Below are 19,872 nucleotides of genomic sequence, written 5' to 3'. Positions count from 1 at the left end.
CTGCGCACTTGGCCACAGTCAGCCGAATATCAGTGGGTCTGGGCACTGTGGGTACAGCTGGGACAGTTGCACACATCTCGGGTGAATGTGAGCTGCTCAGGGCAGGTCCTGCCCTCACACCCAGTACGCGGCTGACGTGTCTGAGGACTGACCGTGCCCGTGTTTTGCAGATATTTGGCTTCTTGGCAACCGCGGTATATGCAGTGAACACGTTCCTGGCGGTGCAGAAATGGAGAGTCAGCATCCACCAGCAGAGTGCCAGTGACTACATCCGAGCCCGCACGGAGTCCAGAGACGTGGACGGTCGCCCTGAGATCCAGCGCCTGGACACATGAGCACCTGCCATCCTCCTCCCTCTTGTCCCCGTGCCCATCCTTTCAGACAAGTTTTCTTTCCCTCATCATGTCAGATTTTCCCGTGATTAAGTTGAATTTTGTCCTCTTTGGTGAAAGTTCATCCTGAGAAAGGGTTTTCAGAGCCCCCGCTGGCAGGTATTTGAGGCAGGGAGCCGCCTCGCCCAGCTGTTCTGACCGAGGTGGGCGGCAGAGGCCTGCCGATCGGTCCAGGGTTGGGTGGCCGTGGTTGCCGCCGACCTTACCGGCTGCCGCATCTGCTTTCGGTCTTCGCTGTCCCCGAGCACAGGCTTCACATCTGACTCCGAGCCACCCTGTCATATATTTTTGTGACAGCTCAAGACTTTGGATTAATGGGGGCTGCTAGGAGGGGGTGGAAATCAAGGAATGAAGGTGTGGGGTTGGCAGCGATCGCCGGGCAGCCCCCTCGCGAGCTCCGGGGCACCATTTAGTCTTGCTGCCCAGAGCCTCCCCTGCTCCTCGTCTTCCACTCCTGGGGCGTCGACACACCCAGCACAGGCCCAGAAAGCCACGCGTGACGCTGAGGGTCTTGGTGATGGGGGCGCTGGTGGAGCTCTTTGCCGGGCCCCCAGACTTTACGGGGATGGGAAAAGCTGCTGCCCTCTTGGGGCCGTTCAGTGGGACTGCTGAAATGCGGGAAGGTCACCTTTCGGTTCCCACCCTGCTGAGAACTCACTCAATTAATTCTTCCTGAAATGCGTCACTTCCCTGAATCCCAGATTCTCCTCCGGGAACGTGGGGACCATCTTGTTTTCCAGTTTCAGACCCACCCTTACTACTTGGAGGCTGAATTGCAGGCTTCCTGCAATTTTGCCTTCTCAGGTAAAAGCCACAAAAAAAAAAAAAAAAACACAAAAAACAAAACGAAACAAAACATTCCACCAACCAGAATGCCGGCACCTTTGCTGGCTTCATGGACCACAGGTGGGGACACACCTGTTTTAGGGATGTGTGCGAATTTTTAAATGCCTGAGGACAGTTCTAAAGTGATTCTGGGTAGGTTTGTCTAGGATTTGAAAATACTTGAATTTCCAGCACGACACACCCTTTCACTGATGTTCCAGAAGGCACGGGTTGTGGCTTTTGTGCCTCAGGGTCATGACTATGAACATCGACCTCAGAAGTTGCTGGGGAAAATTCTAGTTATGTAAGGTTTTGGATGGATTCTTGATAAAGTGAAGATGATTGTAGTGAATGTGTTACATGAACCCCTTTGAGGCTGTAGGTTTTTTTGTTTGTTTTTGGTTTTGTTTTTTTTCTCGTCGGGAAACTATAATTGTATCTTTCATGGAAAAATTGCCCGTAACTTGTTGGGTTTTCACTCTCTGAGCTGTTTTGAATGTTTACAAACCTCCGTGTCCCCCTACTATTCTGTGTCTGGCTGTCACCAGGGAGGAAACCCGCCCTGCCCCGGTGGGGATGGGGGTGGGGGGCGGCAGCGGGTTTGCAGCCCGTGGAGGATCCCCAGGATCTTGTCTAGTAGTGAATGACTGCAGCTTTCGCCGCGTGCTGCGTGGGGAGAGAGCGAACACGAGTGTGTGCTCGGAGGTGGGGAGCAGAGCAGGCACGAGAGGGTGTCATCCGTGCATCCGTGGCATCGCACGCCTCGCAGAAGAGCAGCGTCTCATTTCCCAGCGCAGGGACCACTGCTAGGCAGGAGGTTCTACGGGAAACGGTACCTTCCACGTCTGAAGGGTCGGGGCTAGGGGTCAGCCGCCTGAACCGACCGTCCGGAACTGGCCGAATTCTGCTGCGGTTCCTTGTCCACGTCAGGGGCAGTGGGCTGTCGGTGCAGACCCCGCTGGCCCGGTGGTCACGCACCTCCCCTGCGCCCACACGGGTCCGATCGAGCCCCCTTCCCACGCGTGTTGTGAGGCGGCACCAGTCACGCCTCACAAACTTTGAACTTCTTATGTGTAGTGACTTCTGAGGGGATGATGACATCTGGATTTTATCTGTTCATTTGTATGTATTTATTTTGCATTTGTCGACTGTGTCTGCCTAGTCTGAAACGGGCTTCTCTCCCTCTGAGATTTCCACTTAGAAACAGGGCCACAAAGACCCAGCCTCGCATTGAGTGGGGCCCACGTGGAAGGACCACCCTGAGCTTTATCGGGAATCTGCTGGGAGTCATGTTACTTGGCCTCAGTAAAAAGCCGCCTTTGAAGTGAGATCAAGAAAAAGAATACCACTCGGGCAGGATTGTTGCCCGAGTTTTTCCAAGTGGCTGCAATAAAAGCAGTTTATCACCTGGTGGAAAAGGGCCTGTTGGCCTCCCGAGGATGTGTTGAAAGCTGCAAGTAGTGGTTCTGAAGCCATTGCAATTGTAAATGCTTATAGGTGATAAAAAGTGACGATCCCTTGTGCCACCGAGGGACGTAGTGGTCACTTTGCATCTTAGTGTTAGAATCTTCGGAATTATTTATGTCCCTGTAACTATTTAATATCCTTTGTGCCATGAGGCTCCCCCATGGTTTCTGTAAATATATTTCTTTGTATTTAATTAGCTCCCACCACAGCCAGAAGCAGCCAGCTCTCTTATTGGTGTGGCGCAGAGCCCGGGAGCAGACCTCCTCGCGCGGCAGCGCGGCGGGGGCAGTTCTGAGAGGAGAGTGTGGTTGTCTAGGGCGAATGTGACGACACTTGTTTTTCTTATGTTGCCTCTGTGTGCAAACAGGACAATCTAGATTTAGGGGGCACTTAGCAGGACTTTAGTTTTGTTTTTGCAAATTGAAGGAAGCCTATTTGTGCATGTAATGGTTCCAATGTGGACCACATCCATTTGGTTTGGGGTATTTTAAGGCTGAGGCAATCTCAGTGTTTCTCAATTTTCTGGTAGGAGGATGCCGGCTTTCGTAGTTTGTGCCAAACTTGATGGGAACTGCAGTTGCTGTGTAGATTGGACTTGGTGCCTGGAGACCGTGTGGTGGCGACCTTCCAGCCTCCGGTGGAACCCCTGGTGCTTTTAGATAGATGCGCACCGACGTCTTCAGAGAAAGTTGATCTTGGCACTGATTTTGGTTGATGTGGTATTTTCTCCTTCGGATTCTCCTGTATGTTTCTCTACAGGGTTGAAGGCGTGGAGGGAGGGAGAGGTCTTTTTCTTTTCATACAGAAAGATTACAGTCATGGAGGCCGAAAGTCGCTCGTTGGTCCCATATAAAGCCAGGGAAGGACAAAGGTAGTCACAGATTAAAACCTTCTAGGACAAGTTTGATTCAAAGTATTTTATTTTAGATTTTTACTCTGTGCAGAAACACTCATCCCAGAGAGGTTACCTTTGCCCACAAAAAGGCAAGGATGTAGTGGCCTGTCCAGTCCCGGTCTCGGCGGCTGGAACTGAAAAGCCAGCGGGGACAGAGCCTGGCTGGTCACATGGGAGCCAGCGGGACCCACCAGCTCCTCTGAGGGCTTGACTCGGGGGCGGACCACAGCCCCGGCTCTCAGGGCACCACGACTGTCCCCTGGCAGGGAGGCGCACGCCTGTGGGTAGGCATGAAGTGTATCCGACGTGTTAGATGGTGAGAGCTTTTGACTCCATTGAAAACATGTCTACTCTTTTAAAAAGTTTGCCACTTCCTCTGCCTTTCTTTGATGGTTTCTTAGCGATTCAGACTTGGGTTCAGCCACAGGCGGTCTCTTGAGGCGAGGAGGCACTCTTTTGTCTGCACGTGTGTATGGATTCTTGCTTGCAACGAACGAGCCTGGAATCAGGCCTCCGTGTATTATGTCCTGTGTGCGGTCCAGGCTCACCTCGTCGTGCAGACAATCTTGTGCTGTTTGGAAGAAACTCCTCACCTCTCCAAGTGTCTAAGAGGTGGCCCAAGTTCTAATCTCTGGCTGTGCAAGATTTTCTGTGAGTTCTCAGAACCAGCCCTAACGTAAGTAGTGTGTGGAGGCGATGTGTGGCCAATTTAGTGATTCTGGAAGGCAGTGATGACTTCAGTGGTTCCCACTGTGCCATCCGTGTTCAAAACCAGGCAACCGGGAAGTCATCCTGCTACTTCCCGACTGTCATTTTCTCCACATCTTGTTTACAGGAAAATAAGGACAGTAAACAGGTAAGGGCAAAAAGCACTTTCTAGGTAAAGGCTACTGCCAATTGCTTCTCTCTAGGAAAATAAAAAGTTGTTCTCTGCCCCAAGGGACTGTCATTAGCTTTTGAGGTCCCCAGATACCTTTTTGGTTCCTAGTGAACTTTGCAGAACCCAGGACTTCTGTCTGCCTCAAATTTTTCTTACCTTATCAGCACCCACTCTCAGGACCAGCTGGGCAACAGACTGGAGAGTGGAGCAGGGGCAAGAATGGGAGGTGATAGGAGAGAGGGGCCCAGCACACCCAGACTGCGTGCCTCCGGGGAACTGGCCATCACCCTGCATGTGGTCACCGACCCAGGCCAGTTTGAAAAAATGTGCTTGGTTAACTACCTTCCTTTTCTCTTGTCTTTGGAAAAGTGAGGGCTGAGGTTTGCATTCAGCCTGAGAGCCAAAGCTGGATGTTGGGACCAGTATGCCTTGGAGCTCTGGACAGGGGACTCAGATTCTGGTTTGGGTCCACCTTAGAGAGGACGCAGACCTAACACAGGCCTCCTTGAGCTTTGTCACCTTTCCTGGCTTTTTATAAAATCTCGTGTTTCCTCCTCTCTCAGCAGATATTATTGAGATCATAAGAACTGTGTGGTTGAAAGGTTATTTGAAACATTTGACCCTGTCCATTGCTTTTATTTAGAAACTGTCCCTGATAGAAAATACCCTTAATCTCTGTTAGATCTAGAAGAATTTTCTTCTGAAAATGAATGTTCCGTTTGACTTTCCTTCACACCAGTAAGTGGCATTAGTGGCATTTATACACTCTTAGGCTTGAAACAGAGGAATGGGGCCGATGTGTTCTTCCTTCTTTGGTCTAGATTATATTTCTGTCCCATTTCGGTGCAATTTCTGAACCTTGGGGATTTTTTTTCCCTCTCTGGTTTTTCTTATCCCATAAATGTAACAATAAAGAAAAAAGTTACCTACAAGCCCACTGAGGTTGAAGCAACGGCAACTTGCCTAAAATAAAGTTTAGCTTATGGATCCTTGAATAGTGCATCTTGTTCCTAGGGTCAGTTTGTTGTCCGCATTTTCATGCCAAGACTTTAATTAGGGTGACCTGCTTGCTCATCTAGACACCTTGGAGTGGCAGGTTTTCCTTGGGATGCATTGTACGCAGAGGCCAGAGAGCCTTCATTAAGGAGTTAATAGCCTGGACTCGAGTGGGCTGTCAGAACCTTTCTGGTTCCAATTTCCAGTAGGAACTGGTCTCAAATGACCTTAATCAGCTTTGTTGACGGGATCAGGGTGAGGTGAGGTTTCTTTTCATAATTGTGCCTCAGACCAGAGAAGGTAGGGCACAGTTGATTCGGGTACTGGTTTGTATGGGACTCAGTCCAAAACTGTCACATCGGAGTTGTCTCTGGAGAACGCCGCTGAACCCCAGTAGAAAGCATTTCCTGTTACCAGGAAATGAGGACAGTGTGGGGACCCGGTTGGTGCCTGGATCAAGCAGGGCCAGGTCTAACTGATGCCTGCCTCCTTCAGGGGGCCATTTTGCTTTCCTGCCTTTTCCAGAATTGACTTCACAAGTTTCCCTTTCTGCAGAAGTGAAGGAGGCAAAGAATCAGAGCTTGAAGGGAGAATTGGCTGGTCCAAAGGCTGGGGGAAGGCTGGCTCGTGGGGAAGGACGAGGGCAGGAGGCCCAGGTGGACCCCCAAGCTGGCCTAGACCTGCACGGGGGCTGACTGCTTCCAGCTCCTTCACTCTGTAACCCGTTTAAAAATGAGTTTTCAGATCCTGCCTCATGATGAAACTGACATATGTGGATAAAACCAATGCTTTTGTTAACTTGATTTTGATGTGGTTCCCTCTAAGAGAATGTAGGGATCGAAACTATTTGTATATGTTGAAATCTGTAGGGGTTCGGGAACCCGTGGCAAAAACACTTAACTATTTATTACAGGTATGACTGTATTTTTTTTCCCCCGAAGTAGGTAATTCTGTCTTTGTATATTTTAAGACAAATAATAATCACTTCACCTTCGGTGCCTTCTGTGTGTCAGTCACATAAACACTTGTCAATCATGGAACTGAAAAAAAGATGTACATTTAGTTAAACCAGATGACACTATTTTTGTAGCATGATGTTAGATCGTGTCCTTTTAATATTGCTTTTAGCAATGATGGCTTTGAGGTTTAGCCATTATCCCTTTAAACTTCGTTATGTATTTTAAAAAAGAGAAAAAACCACACCCACCTTGGCTCTTCCTGTCTCCTCTCTGCTGCTTTCTCCCCAATGACTTGTTTCTGCTTATTTCAACAGTCTGAGAGTAAGCGTATATTTCTGTGAAATAATTAATCAGTATAACTGCATTTGGCATTTTTAAACCACTTGTTCAGTTAGGGAGAGCCACTGCTCGCCTCAAACGGTAAGAGGAAAGTGGTTCTGTAGAAAGGAAAAGCATGGAACATCTGTGGCGCTCTGATTTTCCCCTTTAGGTCTGACACAGTGAAGATCTCCCTTGCTGGCGGGCTGGTGAAGCAGAGGACCAGCTCGGGCCCACCTCCAGCCCTGCCTGGGAGAGAGGGGCTGCCCAAAGGGCCTCCACTGACTTTGGTTTGTGGACTCCCCGGGGTGGGCTCAGTGGCCCTTTCTGGTTTTGCGCTTGGACAAAATAGACTCCCTGCTATGAGGAGCTTGCTGACATTAGATAACGCTCTAGCTGCTCTGTTGGCTTTCCCACCCCTCCCATATCTATAGGACGCGAGTTCTGTGTGGTGAAGAAAATTATTTGAGTAAACTAGCTGAACCACTGCAAAATGAAGGAATGGATTTACTCAAATTGTAGCTTCTTTTTTGTCCTTTGGAAGGGCCAGAAGATGTCATTATTTTAACAAAGGAAATGAAATCAGATGGCTAATAGCTCCAATATGATTATTCATTGGTACTTGGCCGGGTGGCACTTTTGGGGGGCAATGTTAACTTAGTAACGATTACATTTTGCTTCTTAGAAGTTTTTTTCCTTTAATCGTTTAGGCACAGCTGTGGGGCATTCTGAGGTGATGCCCATTTGGCAAACATTGGTTTATGCTGTTGGTGGGTTTCCTGGCTTCTCAAACCCTGGCTTGTAGGTTTGACTCTATCCATTTGGAGTGGTGTTGGGGCCCCAAAGCCTTTGCTCCTGTGGGTTTGTCCCCGACAGCAGACAGAGCCTCACGTTGCCCTCAGTTTTGCCCCTTTATTTCTTTTGAAGGACCTATTTTTCATGGTACTCGTCCTGATTGTTTTCATAGTGTTCAAATCTGTATTTTTGTATGTAGAGGGAAATAATTTTCTCAGCACTAATCGTTAATAAATATTGTATTAAATTGTCACGAAGGAGTTCTTGTTTAATAAATGGACATGTAAAAATGGCATTGTCTCCTGGCTCCGACTTCCCTCCCGTCCCTTCAAAGGCCGCGGACCTAGTTCCCGAAACAAGCTTGTGAGGTGGTGGCTGAACACAGCCCGCCTCCGTGGCATGGGTGTTGACAGGCAGCCTGGCTGGCTGAGCTGGGCAGGCAAGGTCCCACCGTGTACCCCTCTCGGTTTCTGCACATCAGCTTTCGGATGTATTTTCAGAACGTGTGTCAAAGCTGGGGCAGGATACCTGGGCCAACTGCTGACCCGGCGCTCTCCCAGTCTTCAAGTGTGGGGTCCCTCGTGCGACCAGTTTCCAAACCACGAGAGGCCCAGGTTCTGGCTATCTCAGAGGTGCCGTGGGTGGTTATCCTGATAGATAAGTGAGAGGCCCTCCTCAAAGGGGCCATGATGATTTGGGCAAGTTCCTGAACCTTCCGTCAGTTTCCTGGACAGTGAAACAGGATCGTGTGAAGACTAGATGAGAGCACAGGCGTCCGATGCTTAGGTGTGCCTGGTGTGGAGCAAATGTGCGTGTGCTATCGAAGCCTGGCGCTGTCAGGACTCACCGTGTATGTGCCCAGTCTGTGCTGAAGCGTGACCCTGGACCGCATGCTCTGGGGAGTGTGAGGGGTTTTCAAACACATACACTCCAAGCAGGTAGTCTGGTTTAATCCATTATGGCTTTTTTCACATGCAAGAGAAGAACAAAGGTTACAAATGCCCAAGACATGGGTCCACGTCTGGCTCATTCATGAGGCCTCTTGGGTCACAGGAAAGGCCATTTAAAGAAGCTACTGTTGTGTAAAAAAAAAAAAAAATTACATACAGTTACAAAATCCCATTGACCATACATACACAGCACAGGTCCTCAGGCGAACACAGAAGGCACATTTCACCTCTGGAGAGGTGGTCAGGAGACCTGCTCTGGGGTCGAGAAACACGTCATGCTGAGTGCCTGGGAGCCTCTCGCCTGCTGGCGGGCAAGAGGGTTTGGCTGGGCCCGCCCAGCTACCCAGGACGCTGTCAGTTACTTCACCGTTAGGTACCCTCGCTCCTTTGGACCTAGTAAGCTAATCTACAACTGGCATGTTGCCCAGAGAAGACGTGCTTTCCGAGGGCGTGAGGTGCCCGTTACGGACCCGATCTCTCCCAGATGAGAGCCAAGGTCAGTTTTCTCCCTGCTTCAAGAATGAAGAGGCAGGGGCGCCTGGGTGGTTCAGTTGGTTAATGGTCCGACTTGGGCTCAGGTCACGATTTCGAGGTTCATGAATTCGAGACCCTCATCGGGCTCTGTACTGACAGCTCAGAGCCTGGAGCCTGCTTTGGATTCTGTCTCCCTCCCTCTCTCTGCCCCTTCCCTGCTCATGCTCTGTCTTTCTCTCTCAAAAATAAACACTGAGAACAAAAACAAAAAGAAACGAAGAGGCAGCTGGTACTCCTTGAACAAAAGAATCTTAGAAGGATTATTCTCCACAAAGTGCCTGTTGTGAGCAAATGCAGACAAACCCCCCTGGGGCCCAGCAGGTTGGCCTTGTGGTGGTTTCTGCCCTACATCTACCCACCCCCCGCTCACCCCCTGCCAGCTTTGCAGCATGAAATGCCTCCCGTAACAAGGCTCCATCAGCTCTGTCCCCTTGTGCTGATTTTTGGCAGGGAGGTTACAAGGCTTAAGGTCTGCAGGGCAGAAATGAGAAGTGGCAGAATATTCACGAAGCCCCTGTGTATGGAGCGGTTGGACAGGGCTAAGCCAAGGGGTGCCGATTGGTATGCTGGGCTTGGGAACGTCACCTTAGGGCTGTGAGGAGGCTGGCTCCGTCAGCAACTCCCACTGCTGCTGAGGTCACAGCCTCTCTCCCAACACACACGGTCCCCTGACCACGTCCCGGCTCTCCTGGTTAGAAGGTGCAGCAGTCAAGGCCCATGAGGCTCGGGTTGCCAGGGCAGGGTAGGCCTTCAGTCAGAGTCAGAGTCGGAATTCTCTTCTGAAAGGAAAGGAAAGCAAAGAGGATGCTTGGTGGGAGCTTCCAGACCAGCGGTGCCTGGAAGCTGTTTCTGGGGAGATTGGCTGGGTTTCTGGCTGTTGGCTGGAGCTCTGGACTCAGGTCCCTCCTGCAGCTGACTGTGATGGTGGTATCCACTTGGTGTGAAGGCCACCCTCCCCCCAGCACCCGTGCCTGGGACCTGGGACAGGGACCTGGGACAGGCGGTTGCTGTCACCTCCAGGGCAAGGCCACGTGGAGGGGGTGGAGCCCGGATGCCTCTGCTCTAGGCTCTCCCCTGTCATCCTGGGCTATTCTCACTTTGGGGTGTCAGGGAGGTATGTCTGCACCCCAAACCCAACCCTACTCTGCAATTCAGCAGGGCAAGGTGGGGACAGCTATTTTCTGGCCCAAGAAACTAAAATATACTAGAAAATCAGGAAGCCTCTTTTTAGCCACCTTATAGTTTCCATCCTCCTTGCCCCAATCCTAAGTTTATATAGTAATCAGACACATTTTATAACGTTAAGGGCCTATCTATGAGGTGTAACTCCAAGGTTCCTAGAATCCCAATACTGAAGAGTACTCTATAGAGCCTTCTGGAACCTTCAGGAAGGAAAAGCACCTAAGTCATAAACCTCCCGCACCTCCCCCAGCAGTGCCAATTGCTATTTTCAGGGAGGGACCAATCTCTGTCCCTTAGAACCCCAGTCAGTCCTCATACTGTTCCTGGGTCATGGACAAGCTCAGAGAGCCTCCATAACCTTAACTCCCTGTGCCAAGGGCTGGAATGGCATGACTTTGTGGTTTTGCTGTATTCATTCTAACATATAAGCTAGGAATAATTTTATAGCAAAAAAAATTACTATATATAACTATGTACCTTCAAATATTTAAAGCTCACAAAATATTCAAACACATGTCTCCACTGCTACTTCCTACTCGTCCACTAGAGTGGTTGTCTAGAAGCATCCATAGCAGGCAGGCAACTGGTAAGCAGGTCACAAAGACCTAAGGAAAACATCTAGGAACATTTAACCTAGCTTTAGCCTTAGTATGGGATGGGACGAGATGTGCCTCATATATTTTTAGCAGAAGGGTGGGTTCTGCTGGCTCATAAACCTGACTGAGCTTGTTTCGGTGCTGCAGGTAAGGAGGAGAGCTTGGTTCTCTGGTCCCTGAGCCACAGGCAGGTGAGACTGGGGTGGGGGGTGGGCAGGTGCATTGGTCCGAGCCGGTGGCAGCTCTGCAGCCCAGTGACTGGCTACCCCTGGGGGCTCATCAGCGAAAGTGTCACAGAAGAGGAGTGCCAGGCCTGCCCTCAGCTCACCATTCCTGCAAGGGCAGGGTCCCTGGAGAGCCAGCTGCATGAAGGAGCAGGAGAACCAGGCTGCGAAGACACTCTCGGCCTGTGGGGATGCTCCTCTCCTGGAGCCGCAAACTGGCTGGGTATCCCTCAGGGAGAGCAGGGTCCCCGGGGGTGATAAGCCACGTTCCCAGGTAAAAACCCACAGGGTGGCCACCCACCTTCTGCCTTGTCAGCTGTGTTCTCGTCTGTGGAGTCCCCTTGTTTGAGAAATTTGGCCACGTCATTAAAGATCAGATAGAAGTCAATTGCAAACACGATGGTGGCAAAGAAGCCAAACACCTGTGGGATAGGACACAAGGTGGATGGAGTCCGTCATCAGGAGCTGGGAGTCCCTGGTCCAAGAGCCTGGGAACCGGGGGGCCGGCCCGAGAAGCTATCGCCTGGCTTTATCTGCTTGGAAAAGCAGCTCCGATTGGCAAGCACAGACCCCTCCCGGTACCGACAAGGAGGAAAATGAGCTGTTATCTTGGCTGGGCAAACAGCCTTCAAAACTCAGGGTGGATTTAATCTCCAATAAGAGGACTTTGGAATAGCTGAGATCCACGTGAAGCCCCGAGGGGCCTAAGCTGGGACAGACTGTGCCCCAGCCATGGAGTGTCCAAGGGGCATCTGGGGTGGGGTGAACCCAAGGGGGCGTCGCTGGGCAACCCCTTCCAGGGAGAGGGCGGCTACTCACCCCAGCTGCTTTGGAAGCCCCGTCCGAGTACTTGGCAACAGCTGTGATGGAGATGGCGAAGTAGATGAGGGCTGCTGTGACACAGCGCAGGAAGTCCTGGGGAGCGGTGGGCACAGTCATTGCCCTGGCCTCCCAGGAGTGGAGGACAGCACTGGGGAGGGGCAGCTGGGAGCCCGGGCAGGGGACAGGGGCTCAGAAGGGCACCAGGTGGCAGAAATGGGGCTGGAACCCACTGTTGGCCAGGGGATGATGGGCCCGGCAGCCTGGAAACACAGCTGGCCCCACAGATCTGGCATCCTCGGGCTCTCTGATTGCACCTGGTCCTCGTCCCACCCCCATTCCTGCCCCTGCCTAGGTGCCCCTGCGGGCTTCGAGCAGCTGAGGCTGCCTTGTCCCCGGTCCAGCTGGCTATCCACTGCCCCGTGGACAACAGGCTGCACCTGCCCTGTGGCTTGGCCCACATGCAGGTCTCCCTGTTCCACAAGAAAGGGGAAGTTGGAAACCTACTCATCTGCTCCCTGCTTGCTCTCCAACGGGGAGATCTGGCCCTGGGCTTCACTGTGCCACATACTTGCGGCAGATCCATTTATGCATCATGGTTTCTGCTCCCCTGTCTCTACAATGGGGACACAGGTTGTAGCCCATCAGGAAGTATATGGGATACGAAGTCAAGAGACCAGGGTCGAATGGCAGCCTTTCTGCCCCTTTTCAAACAGCAAGGTTTGAGGTGGGGCTCTGAGGCCTCCCAAGGTGACAAAAGGAGTTGCCAGATGGCTAAGGCCTGGGCAAGCCCCGCAAGCCCTCAGTTAACCTGCCTTGCCCTTTTGGAAATGGCTTGAATTCCTGCAGGGGAGGCTCATTCCGGCAGGCCCAGCTGGGAACACCAGCGCCACCTGGTGGCCAGGGGCCATGATTCCGGCTAAGGTTCCCTGCCTCAGGGAGGGGCACTGGAGGCCCTGGAGGTTAAGGCAACCTGCTCTGGGTCACGCGGCTGCTGAGTGGTGGGGCCTGGCTCCAACCTACGGCAAACAGCCCCTCCAGCACAGTGAAAGGTGAGGGCCGAAATGCAGTCAAACCCCTCCCTCCTGGGGCCCAGCCCTCACCATCATGGGCCAGCACAATCCCTGCCACTTGTCATTCAGCTGCATGGCATCAGCAAAGAGGAAGTAGAGGGCCAGCAGGAACTCCAGCAGGGGTGCCGCGAGGAAGGCGGATGCAGAGGATGCCACATAGCAGACAAAGGTGATGAACGACAGACCCTGAAGGTGAGGCAAGGGAAAGTCAGTGCCCTTGCACAACCCCTGGCCCAGTGCTCTGCAGTCAGGAACAGGGGAGGTGACCTGCCCACAGTCCCACAGCTGCCAGGATTAGAACCCTGTCGTGGGGCGCTGGCCCACACCCGCACTGCCCCCTAAGCCCCTGGGCATGGCTCTGCATCTGGACCCTACACCAGCTCCCTGCCAGGACCCAGTCAGGAAGCCCCAGCTTCTCATGTGTGTCCAGCGCCAGCACTCCCCACCCCCACCCGGCCAGGCTGCCTCCTACAGCTGCTCACCCCACCCCCACCCCAGCGGGCTCTAAGGCAGAAACCACCCAACAGGGCACCCAGCTCAGATGGTGTCCAACAGGGCAAATCAAACCTAAGCAGTCACTAAGCAGGAACCAGTTTCAAAAAATTAACCCCAACTCCCCAAAATGTAAATGTTAGCTGAAATAATATATAAATCTGGAGCTTTAGTTAATGATATGCACGCTGAAGTGTTCAGAGGTGAAATGTACTGATGCGGGCAAAGTATATTTTTACTTTGCATCAAAAACTAAATTCGCTTGGTGGACGGGTAAATGGGTAAGATATGTGATAAAGCAAGCATGGCGGTGGGTATATGGGCATTAACAGTAAAACCGTTCCGGTTTTTTAGAGATTTGCAAATTTTCATAAGAAGAAAAAAACATCCAGGAGGGAGTGTTGACCCTGACACTTGAGGCCCTGCTGCATCACCCCTCCAGCCTTTGTGAAAAGGGCACACTGCATTAAGGAGCAAGAATTGGAGTTCTCCGCAGCCCTGCACATGTGCTGTGGGTGGGAACTGATGCGGGAAGATGCGGAGGCCCCTAGCTAGTTCTGCTAGTTCTGCAGACCATGTGGTGCGCTGCAGGGCAGACCACGCTGACTGACGGGGCTGTTGTTCCCCAGGCCAGTGCCCGCTGAGGTCTGTGGGATGTTCACAACCACCTATGCACAGGTGCTTGCTCACAGCCCACTTTACAGATGAGAAAACAGGTGCAGACAGGTGAAGTGACATTTGCTCAGTGTCATGCAATAAAAAAGGCACCAGAATTTGAACCCAGGGCTGGCTGACCACACAGCTGTAGTTCTTGCCCCACGGTTGCTGGCCTTTATCTGTCCTGGTTTCTGTCACTATGGCTGGGCTGGGCACAGCATGCCCATGGTTGAGTAGCTTGGAGTGGGGCCTAGGGGCCCTGGAGGGACACCCAGATGCCACACAGGAAACACTGTGGCTGCTTCAGACAAATGCACTTCAGACAAATGAAGAGATCCCGGGGAGTCCCCAGGGCACAAGTCAGCCCTGAACATGGCCATGGAAGTAGCTAAGTTCAAGTGGAACAGATGGGAAATAAAGGCATAGAGAGAGAGAGGTCTCCCAGGAAAGCAAGTCCATGGGACCCCGACCAAATCCTGTCCCCAGCTGTACTTCCTCAAGAGAGGGCTGTTCTTGTGTCTCTCCCCTTCCTGTCCACCGCCCCCCAAGCCAGATTTTGGGGATTCCCCTCTCCATTCTTGTTTCCTCATTCCCTAATTCCTGGTGGCTACTTCCTTGCCTTTCCCGTCCATGTCAGTCTCCCTACTTGCTGGGGCCTGGAGGCAGCCGGAGGTGACCAGAGGGAGCCAAGAGGGACCAGAATGGCTCCCCTGTGTCTTCAGTGATCACCCCTAACCCTTCCTCCCCACTTCTTTATCTTCCTAGGTCTGGATTCCTGACACCCAGCTATGCGCCAAGGGCTTCCTCTATGAGGTGGGCTGAGTGGGTTGGGATTGGGGCCCCTCAGTGGCCTGTGGATTAAAGGCTTCTCTGCAAAAGAGGTTCCCATCAATTTCCAGGGCTGAACTGGCATCTGTCTGCTCAAAGTCTGCCTCCTGCTTGCTGAGTCAAGTGATTGCGTCGCGGGCTGGGGACATCTGCCCCGGGCAGTAGAAGAAGTGTGGGGGCAGAAGCCTCCTTCCTCTGATCTCCACTCCCATCCTTGGTGTCACCCAGCCTTCAAGTGACCCACCTGTCAAATCCCCTATGCTCTGGCCTCAGCTTTCTTGTCTGCAAAGTGGGAGTAAGGATAGGGGCTGTCAAACTGCTGGGAAATCTAAGGTACAAGAGCTCCTCCCTACCTCGCCTCCTCTGTGCCCGGCCTCTTCCTCCCCGGTACTGCACGGAGGCCAGCACCAACCCCCCACCCCACACACTTGACTGCGCCGGAGTTTTCGGAGTGTCCCGAAGACAAAGGCCTGACGGGCAGGGGTGGGGGTTGAGAAAAGGAGGAAGGACTCGGAGGGGGCGGGGCGGCTGGATCCGAGCGAGGGAGGGGAGGAGGAGGATGAAGTCACCCCGCTGGGTTCCCGCCCCGGCCCCGTGCACCCGGGGGGAGGGGTCTGCCTGCGAGCCTCAGCCTCACCCAGTCCCGGGGGTCCCCTTCCCACTACCCGCTGTTCCCCGTCTCAGCTGGCAGGAGTCCACTCTGGCCTCTGCCCCGCAGCTCGAGGCCCGGCCGGCCCTCCCTGCGCCCAGGAAAGCGGGCAAGAGCGCAGAGAACTGACCCTGGCCCCCCACCCGAGCGTCGTGAAGCGCCGAAGGGGCCCAGTTCCTCCCGCGGCGCAGCCAGGGATGGCAGGAGGGTTTGCGGAGCGGAGCGCCCGCGACGGAGGCCAGAAGATGCAGGGACGCAACCCGTCTCGGGGGCCCAGCGAGAGCGGGGGCGCCCGGAGTCACACAGAGCTGGGTTGGGTTTCCAGTGGCCCGGCCGTCGCGTGGACGCGACCCGGCCCCAGGCTTCTCGACGGGTCCCCCATGTTGGTTTAGGGAGCCGGGAGGGCCTGGATTCAGACCCCATCTCGCCTCGGTCTCGCGCGCTGAGGGTCAGCGCCACCCGACGCCTAGGGAATGCACCCAGATCCGCCCGCTTTCCTCGGCTCCGAGGGGTTGGCGGGGCCTGGAGTCTCGACGGCTCCTCCGCGGACCCCGGCCCCAGCCCCGGCCCCGCGTCGCACTCACCGACTCTGCCAGCAGGAGGCGGCCTTTGAGCGAGCAGAGGTAGGCGCGCGCCGGCAGGAGGGCGCGGAGCCCGGGCATCGCCGCGCCCGGCGGGGAGCGTCCGGCGCGCGCCGGGGCCGGGTCGGGGTCCGGGTCGGGTTCCTGGTCTGGGGGCCACATGGCGGCGGCGGCCGGGACCGAGGCGCTGCCCCGCTCCCTCACCCCGCGCCCGGGAGGGAAGCGGAAACCCAGACAGTGCGGAAGGAGAAAAAGGCGAGACCCGAGAGCGGGGAAGCATCCCCCCGCCGCCCCGCCCCCGCCCCGCCCCTCCCCTCCCCTCCCCTCCTGCTCTGCCCCCTCCTCCCGTCCTCTCAGTCTCCCGCTCCCCCGCCGTCCCGCTCCCTTCCGCTCCGCCCCCCCCTCTTCTCCTACTTCTCTTGGCTCCCGGCTGCCCTTTCTGCGGTTCTTGGTACTGGGCTGGGGCCTCCTTAGACGCCCGCACTCTCCCCTCACCCGCGAGACCTTCTTAATTGCCGTCCCTGAACACCCCGTCGGGGCTTCCATTCCCTGCTTCGGGCTGTGTACTCGCGCTGCGCCGTCTAGCTTCCTGCCCGCGTCACTGTTTGTGTCCGGGACCCAGAAACCGAAGCGCCCAAACTGCAAGACCTCTGTCTGGTCTCCCTGCGGCTTTGATCGCGCTGTCAGCTCCCCGACCTCACTCTCTCTTTCTCCCCTAGCCTGCCCTCCCATCCCTGGCCAGCCCATCTCCTGGGCCTCTGCATTGGCTGTCCTGGCCTGCCCTCTGCTCCCTCTCCCCGTTCATCCCTGGAGGACACCCAGATGGCGCCTGAGCCCCGGTGAAGGGCACTGCCATCCATCCTTCCACCCCAAGATCTGAGCCTGGGGCTGTCCTCGTTCTCCCTCACCGTCACCATCAGTCCGTGACCAAGGCCTGCACATCTTCATCTTCTAAAGCTTTGTTTCTGTTCACTTCTCACCGCCACCAAGGCCTCGACTACGTCCTAGAGTACTCCTGCCTCCTCCCTGGACTCCTAGCAGGGTGTCTTTAAGAGGCCTCTCTGCTTCCTTCCTTGGCAGCCAGAAGGATGCTTAAATCTTCAATCAGGATCACCTCCATTTCCCTTATCCCCCAAATCTTGGGAGTTTCCCATCTTGCTCAGAGTCTTGGTAAAGAGCCTAAAACCATTATCTCTTGCTGTCCTCTGCTCCTTGTCTCTCCCACTCATAGACTTTCTTACAGTTTCTTGAACAAGCCATGCTCCCTCCTACCACGGGGCCTTTGTACATGCTGACCCTGCTACCTGGAATGCTCTTCTCCATCTTGTTATATGATGAACTCTTTTTTATTCTGTGGTCATACTGTGGTTTCACTTCCTCAAAGAAGACTTTGCTGATCTCTCCCACCAGGTAAGAGGTATTCATTTGCTCATTTATTTATTAAACAGCAGTGCTAGAAAGATTTCATTTGCAGGATGCAAGGGAGCCTCAACTTATCTGCGGGGGTGAGTGAACTAAATGTGTCCACAGATCCCTGAATAAAATAATTCCTGGTAATAGATGTCTGGCTGGTTATGGCTGATTCAGAGGGTTGCCAGGAGCCTGTGTAGAAGAAAGAACTAACAAAGGGCTAGGAGAGGAGACAGATTGTGGAGAACCAGGCCCTGGTGTTTGGATCTTACTCTAGATTGCCTGGAAAGAGGCCAGGTGAAGGTTAGAACAGAGGACAACCTGATATCAATCAGTGTTAATTAAATCACAGCTCAAAACTGTAACTCATTATTAAGAAGAAAACACCCCAATAACTTAAATGGGCCAAAGTTTTGAACAGATAATCCAACAGAGATATACGATGTCCAGTAAGCACAGGAAAAGATATTCAATATCATCAGACGTCTAGGAAGGCAAATTAAAGCCACAATGAGATACAATTTTATACCTATTAAAATGGCTTCGTAAAAGGGGCTGCTACTATTGCAGTGCTGGGGAGGCACCGTGGAGCAGCTGGAACTCTCCTACACCCCTGATGGGGGTGGAAACGATTACCTCCACGTCGGAAGACAGTTTGACAGTTTACTAAAATATTAAACAGAGGCCAACCGTATGACTCAGGCATTTTACTTGTAGGTATTTACCCAACGTCAGTGCAAAGGCTTGGACGTGAATGTTCACAGCAGCTGTCTTTTTCGTAGCTCAAACTGCACACCGTCTGGTGGTTCATTATAGCAGAGAGAATAAACTGGGGGGTATGCATACACTGGAATCCTTCTCAGCGAGAAAAAAGAATAAATCAAGTTTTAAAAATATTAATTTATTTGGAGAGAGACAGAGACAGCAGAGGGGCAGAGAGGGAGGGAGAGAGCAAGAGTCTCAAGCAGGCTCAGTGCTGCCCACGAGGAGTCAGCTGCCAGCCAGGAGCCTAATGCACTGTTCAAACCCACGAAGCCTCCAGATCATGACCTATGCTAAAACTAGTAAGAGACTCTAAAGTGACTGAGCCGCCCAGGCGCCCCAGAAGGAAGAAAGCATTGACAAATGCAACAATATAGATGCATTTTGCAGATACTATGTTGAATGAAGGAAGCCAGGCTCAAAAGGGACATATTGCAGGACTACATTTTTATGAATTTCTAGAACAGGTGAAACTAAGCTGTCGTGACGGAAGTCACATCAGTAGGGGCAGGGGGAAGCTTTCTGGAGTGCTGGAAGTGTTTTTTATTTTGACTAGGGTGGTGACTACACAGGAACATACACTTGTCAAAGCATATCAAATGCACTTAAAATGGTTGCATTTTATGTCATGTAATTCACCTCTCACTTTACTGAAAGGGAACTCATACTCACACAAAATGTGGTGACTTACCCGGGTGGCTGAGAGAGTCCAGGGAGAGGGCAAGTAGAACCCAAGGGGTGCCCCTGCTTGAGGTGACTGGATGCCTGTGACCACTGTCCCTCCCACCATGGGCTGTGAGCTCCATGGGATCCAGTCATATAGCCCAGCGCAGAACCTATCACATAGGATGGCAGCAGGAAGTGTCTGCTCTGGAATGAAGGAGGGTGGCTCTCTCTATTCCTTTTACATTCCTGTGTAAGGAATATTTTCTGTTTTTCTGATTTATTTTAGTCTTTGGGTTATAATTAAATACTATCATGCTTAATTTTGTTGGTTAAATTGTTTCATCGTTGGCCTTTATTAGCTCCTTCAGGTGGGCTCCTGTGTACCCATCCCTCATCTTTTTTCCCTCATTTGCTTATTTTCTGACCCTGGAAGGTGCTTCAGGGTCATATTGTATTCTCCCCATTTCAGCCCTAGAGTCAGGGTTCCTCCAGGAAACTCAGGTTCTTTTATTGGAGAATGGTATTTAGAAACAAAACCCCCTGGGCACTGTTGATTTGCGTTTCTCTAGTTATGAGTGGATCAAGGGTTTTTTTTTGTTTTGTTTTTGCATATGTAACAGCCAGTTGCTTTTGCTCTTCCGAGAACTGCTTTTCACATCCTTTGTATGTTTTTCTATTGTCTGTTTAAAAAAATTGATGCATAAGAACGCCTATATTCAGGAGATTATGAAAGGAGATTTCCTTTTTCTGAAATGTGAGTTATGAATAGTTTTTCCTGGTTTGTCATTTGCCTTTTACTTGGCACTTTTGCCATACAGATTTTTCCTTCTAGAACCTGGTGTTTTTTTCCTTTAATCTAGGAATGTGATGACTGACAATAGCAGTTTTTTCTTTTTTTCTTTTTTCTTTTTTTTTTTTTTTT

The 19,872-nt window shown here is 52.4% G+C and overlaps 2 protein-coding genes across 4 annotated transcripts in view; one reads left to right on the top strand and one right to left on the bottom strand.

Moving 5' to 3' along the window:
* Positions 1-7,998, top strand: part of CMTM4 (CKLF like MARVEL transmembrane domain containing 4) — a 69,672-nt gene extending 61,674 nt beyond the window's left edge. For both annotated transcript variants that reach the window (XM_049622579.1, XM_049622577.1), the window contains one exon: positions 171-7,998. In XM_049622579.1, coding sequence (XP_049478536.1) covers positions 171-335 — 165 coding nt within the window. In that variant the 3' untranslated portion in view covers positions 336-7,998. The remainder of the gene's footprint in view (positions 1-170) is intronic.
* A 471-nt stretch (positions 7,999-8,469) lies between these two features.
* CMTM3 (CKLF like MARVEL transmembrane domain containing 3) lies at positions 8,470-16,396 on the bottom strand. Of its 2 annotated transcripts, XM_049622570.1 has the most exons (5): positions 16,116-16,391; positions 12,936-13,091; positions 11,833-11,928; positions 11,315-11,435; positions 8,470-9,790 (listed from the first exon to the last, which is right to left on the bottom strand). In XM_049622570.1, the coding sequence occupies exons 1-5, from the start codon at positions 16,272-16,274 to the stop codon at positions 9,762-9,764; spliced, it is 561 nt and encodes a 186-aa protein (XP_049478527.1). In that variant the 5' UTR covers positions 16,275-16,391; the 3' UTR covers positions 8,470-9,761. The 2 variants fall into 2 exon arrangements, with proteins under 2 accessions (XP_049478527.1, XP_049478528.1); XM_049622571.1 differs by lacking the exon at positions 11,315-11,435 and having other exon boundaries at positions 16,116-16,396.
* Between the last annotated feature and the right edge of the window lie 3,476 nt (positions 16,397-19,872).

The sequence above is a fragment of the Panthera uncia genome, assembly GCF_023721935.1.
Source record: "Panthera uncia isolate 11264 chromosome E2 unlocalized genomic scaffold, Puncia_PCG_1.0 HiC_scaffold_20, whole genome shotgun sequence".
In the NCBI taxonomy this organism is placed as follows: Eukaryota; Metazoa; Chordata; class Mammalia; order Carnivora; family Felidae; genus Panthera; species Panthera uncia.
This window is presented reverse-complemented; position numbering and strand designations above follow the sequence as displayed.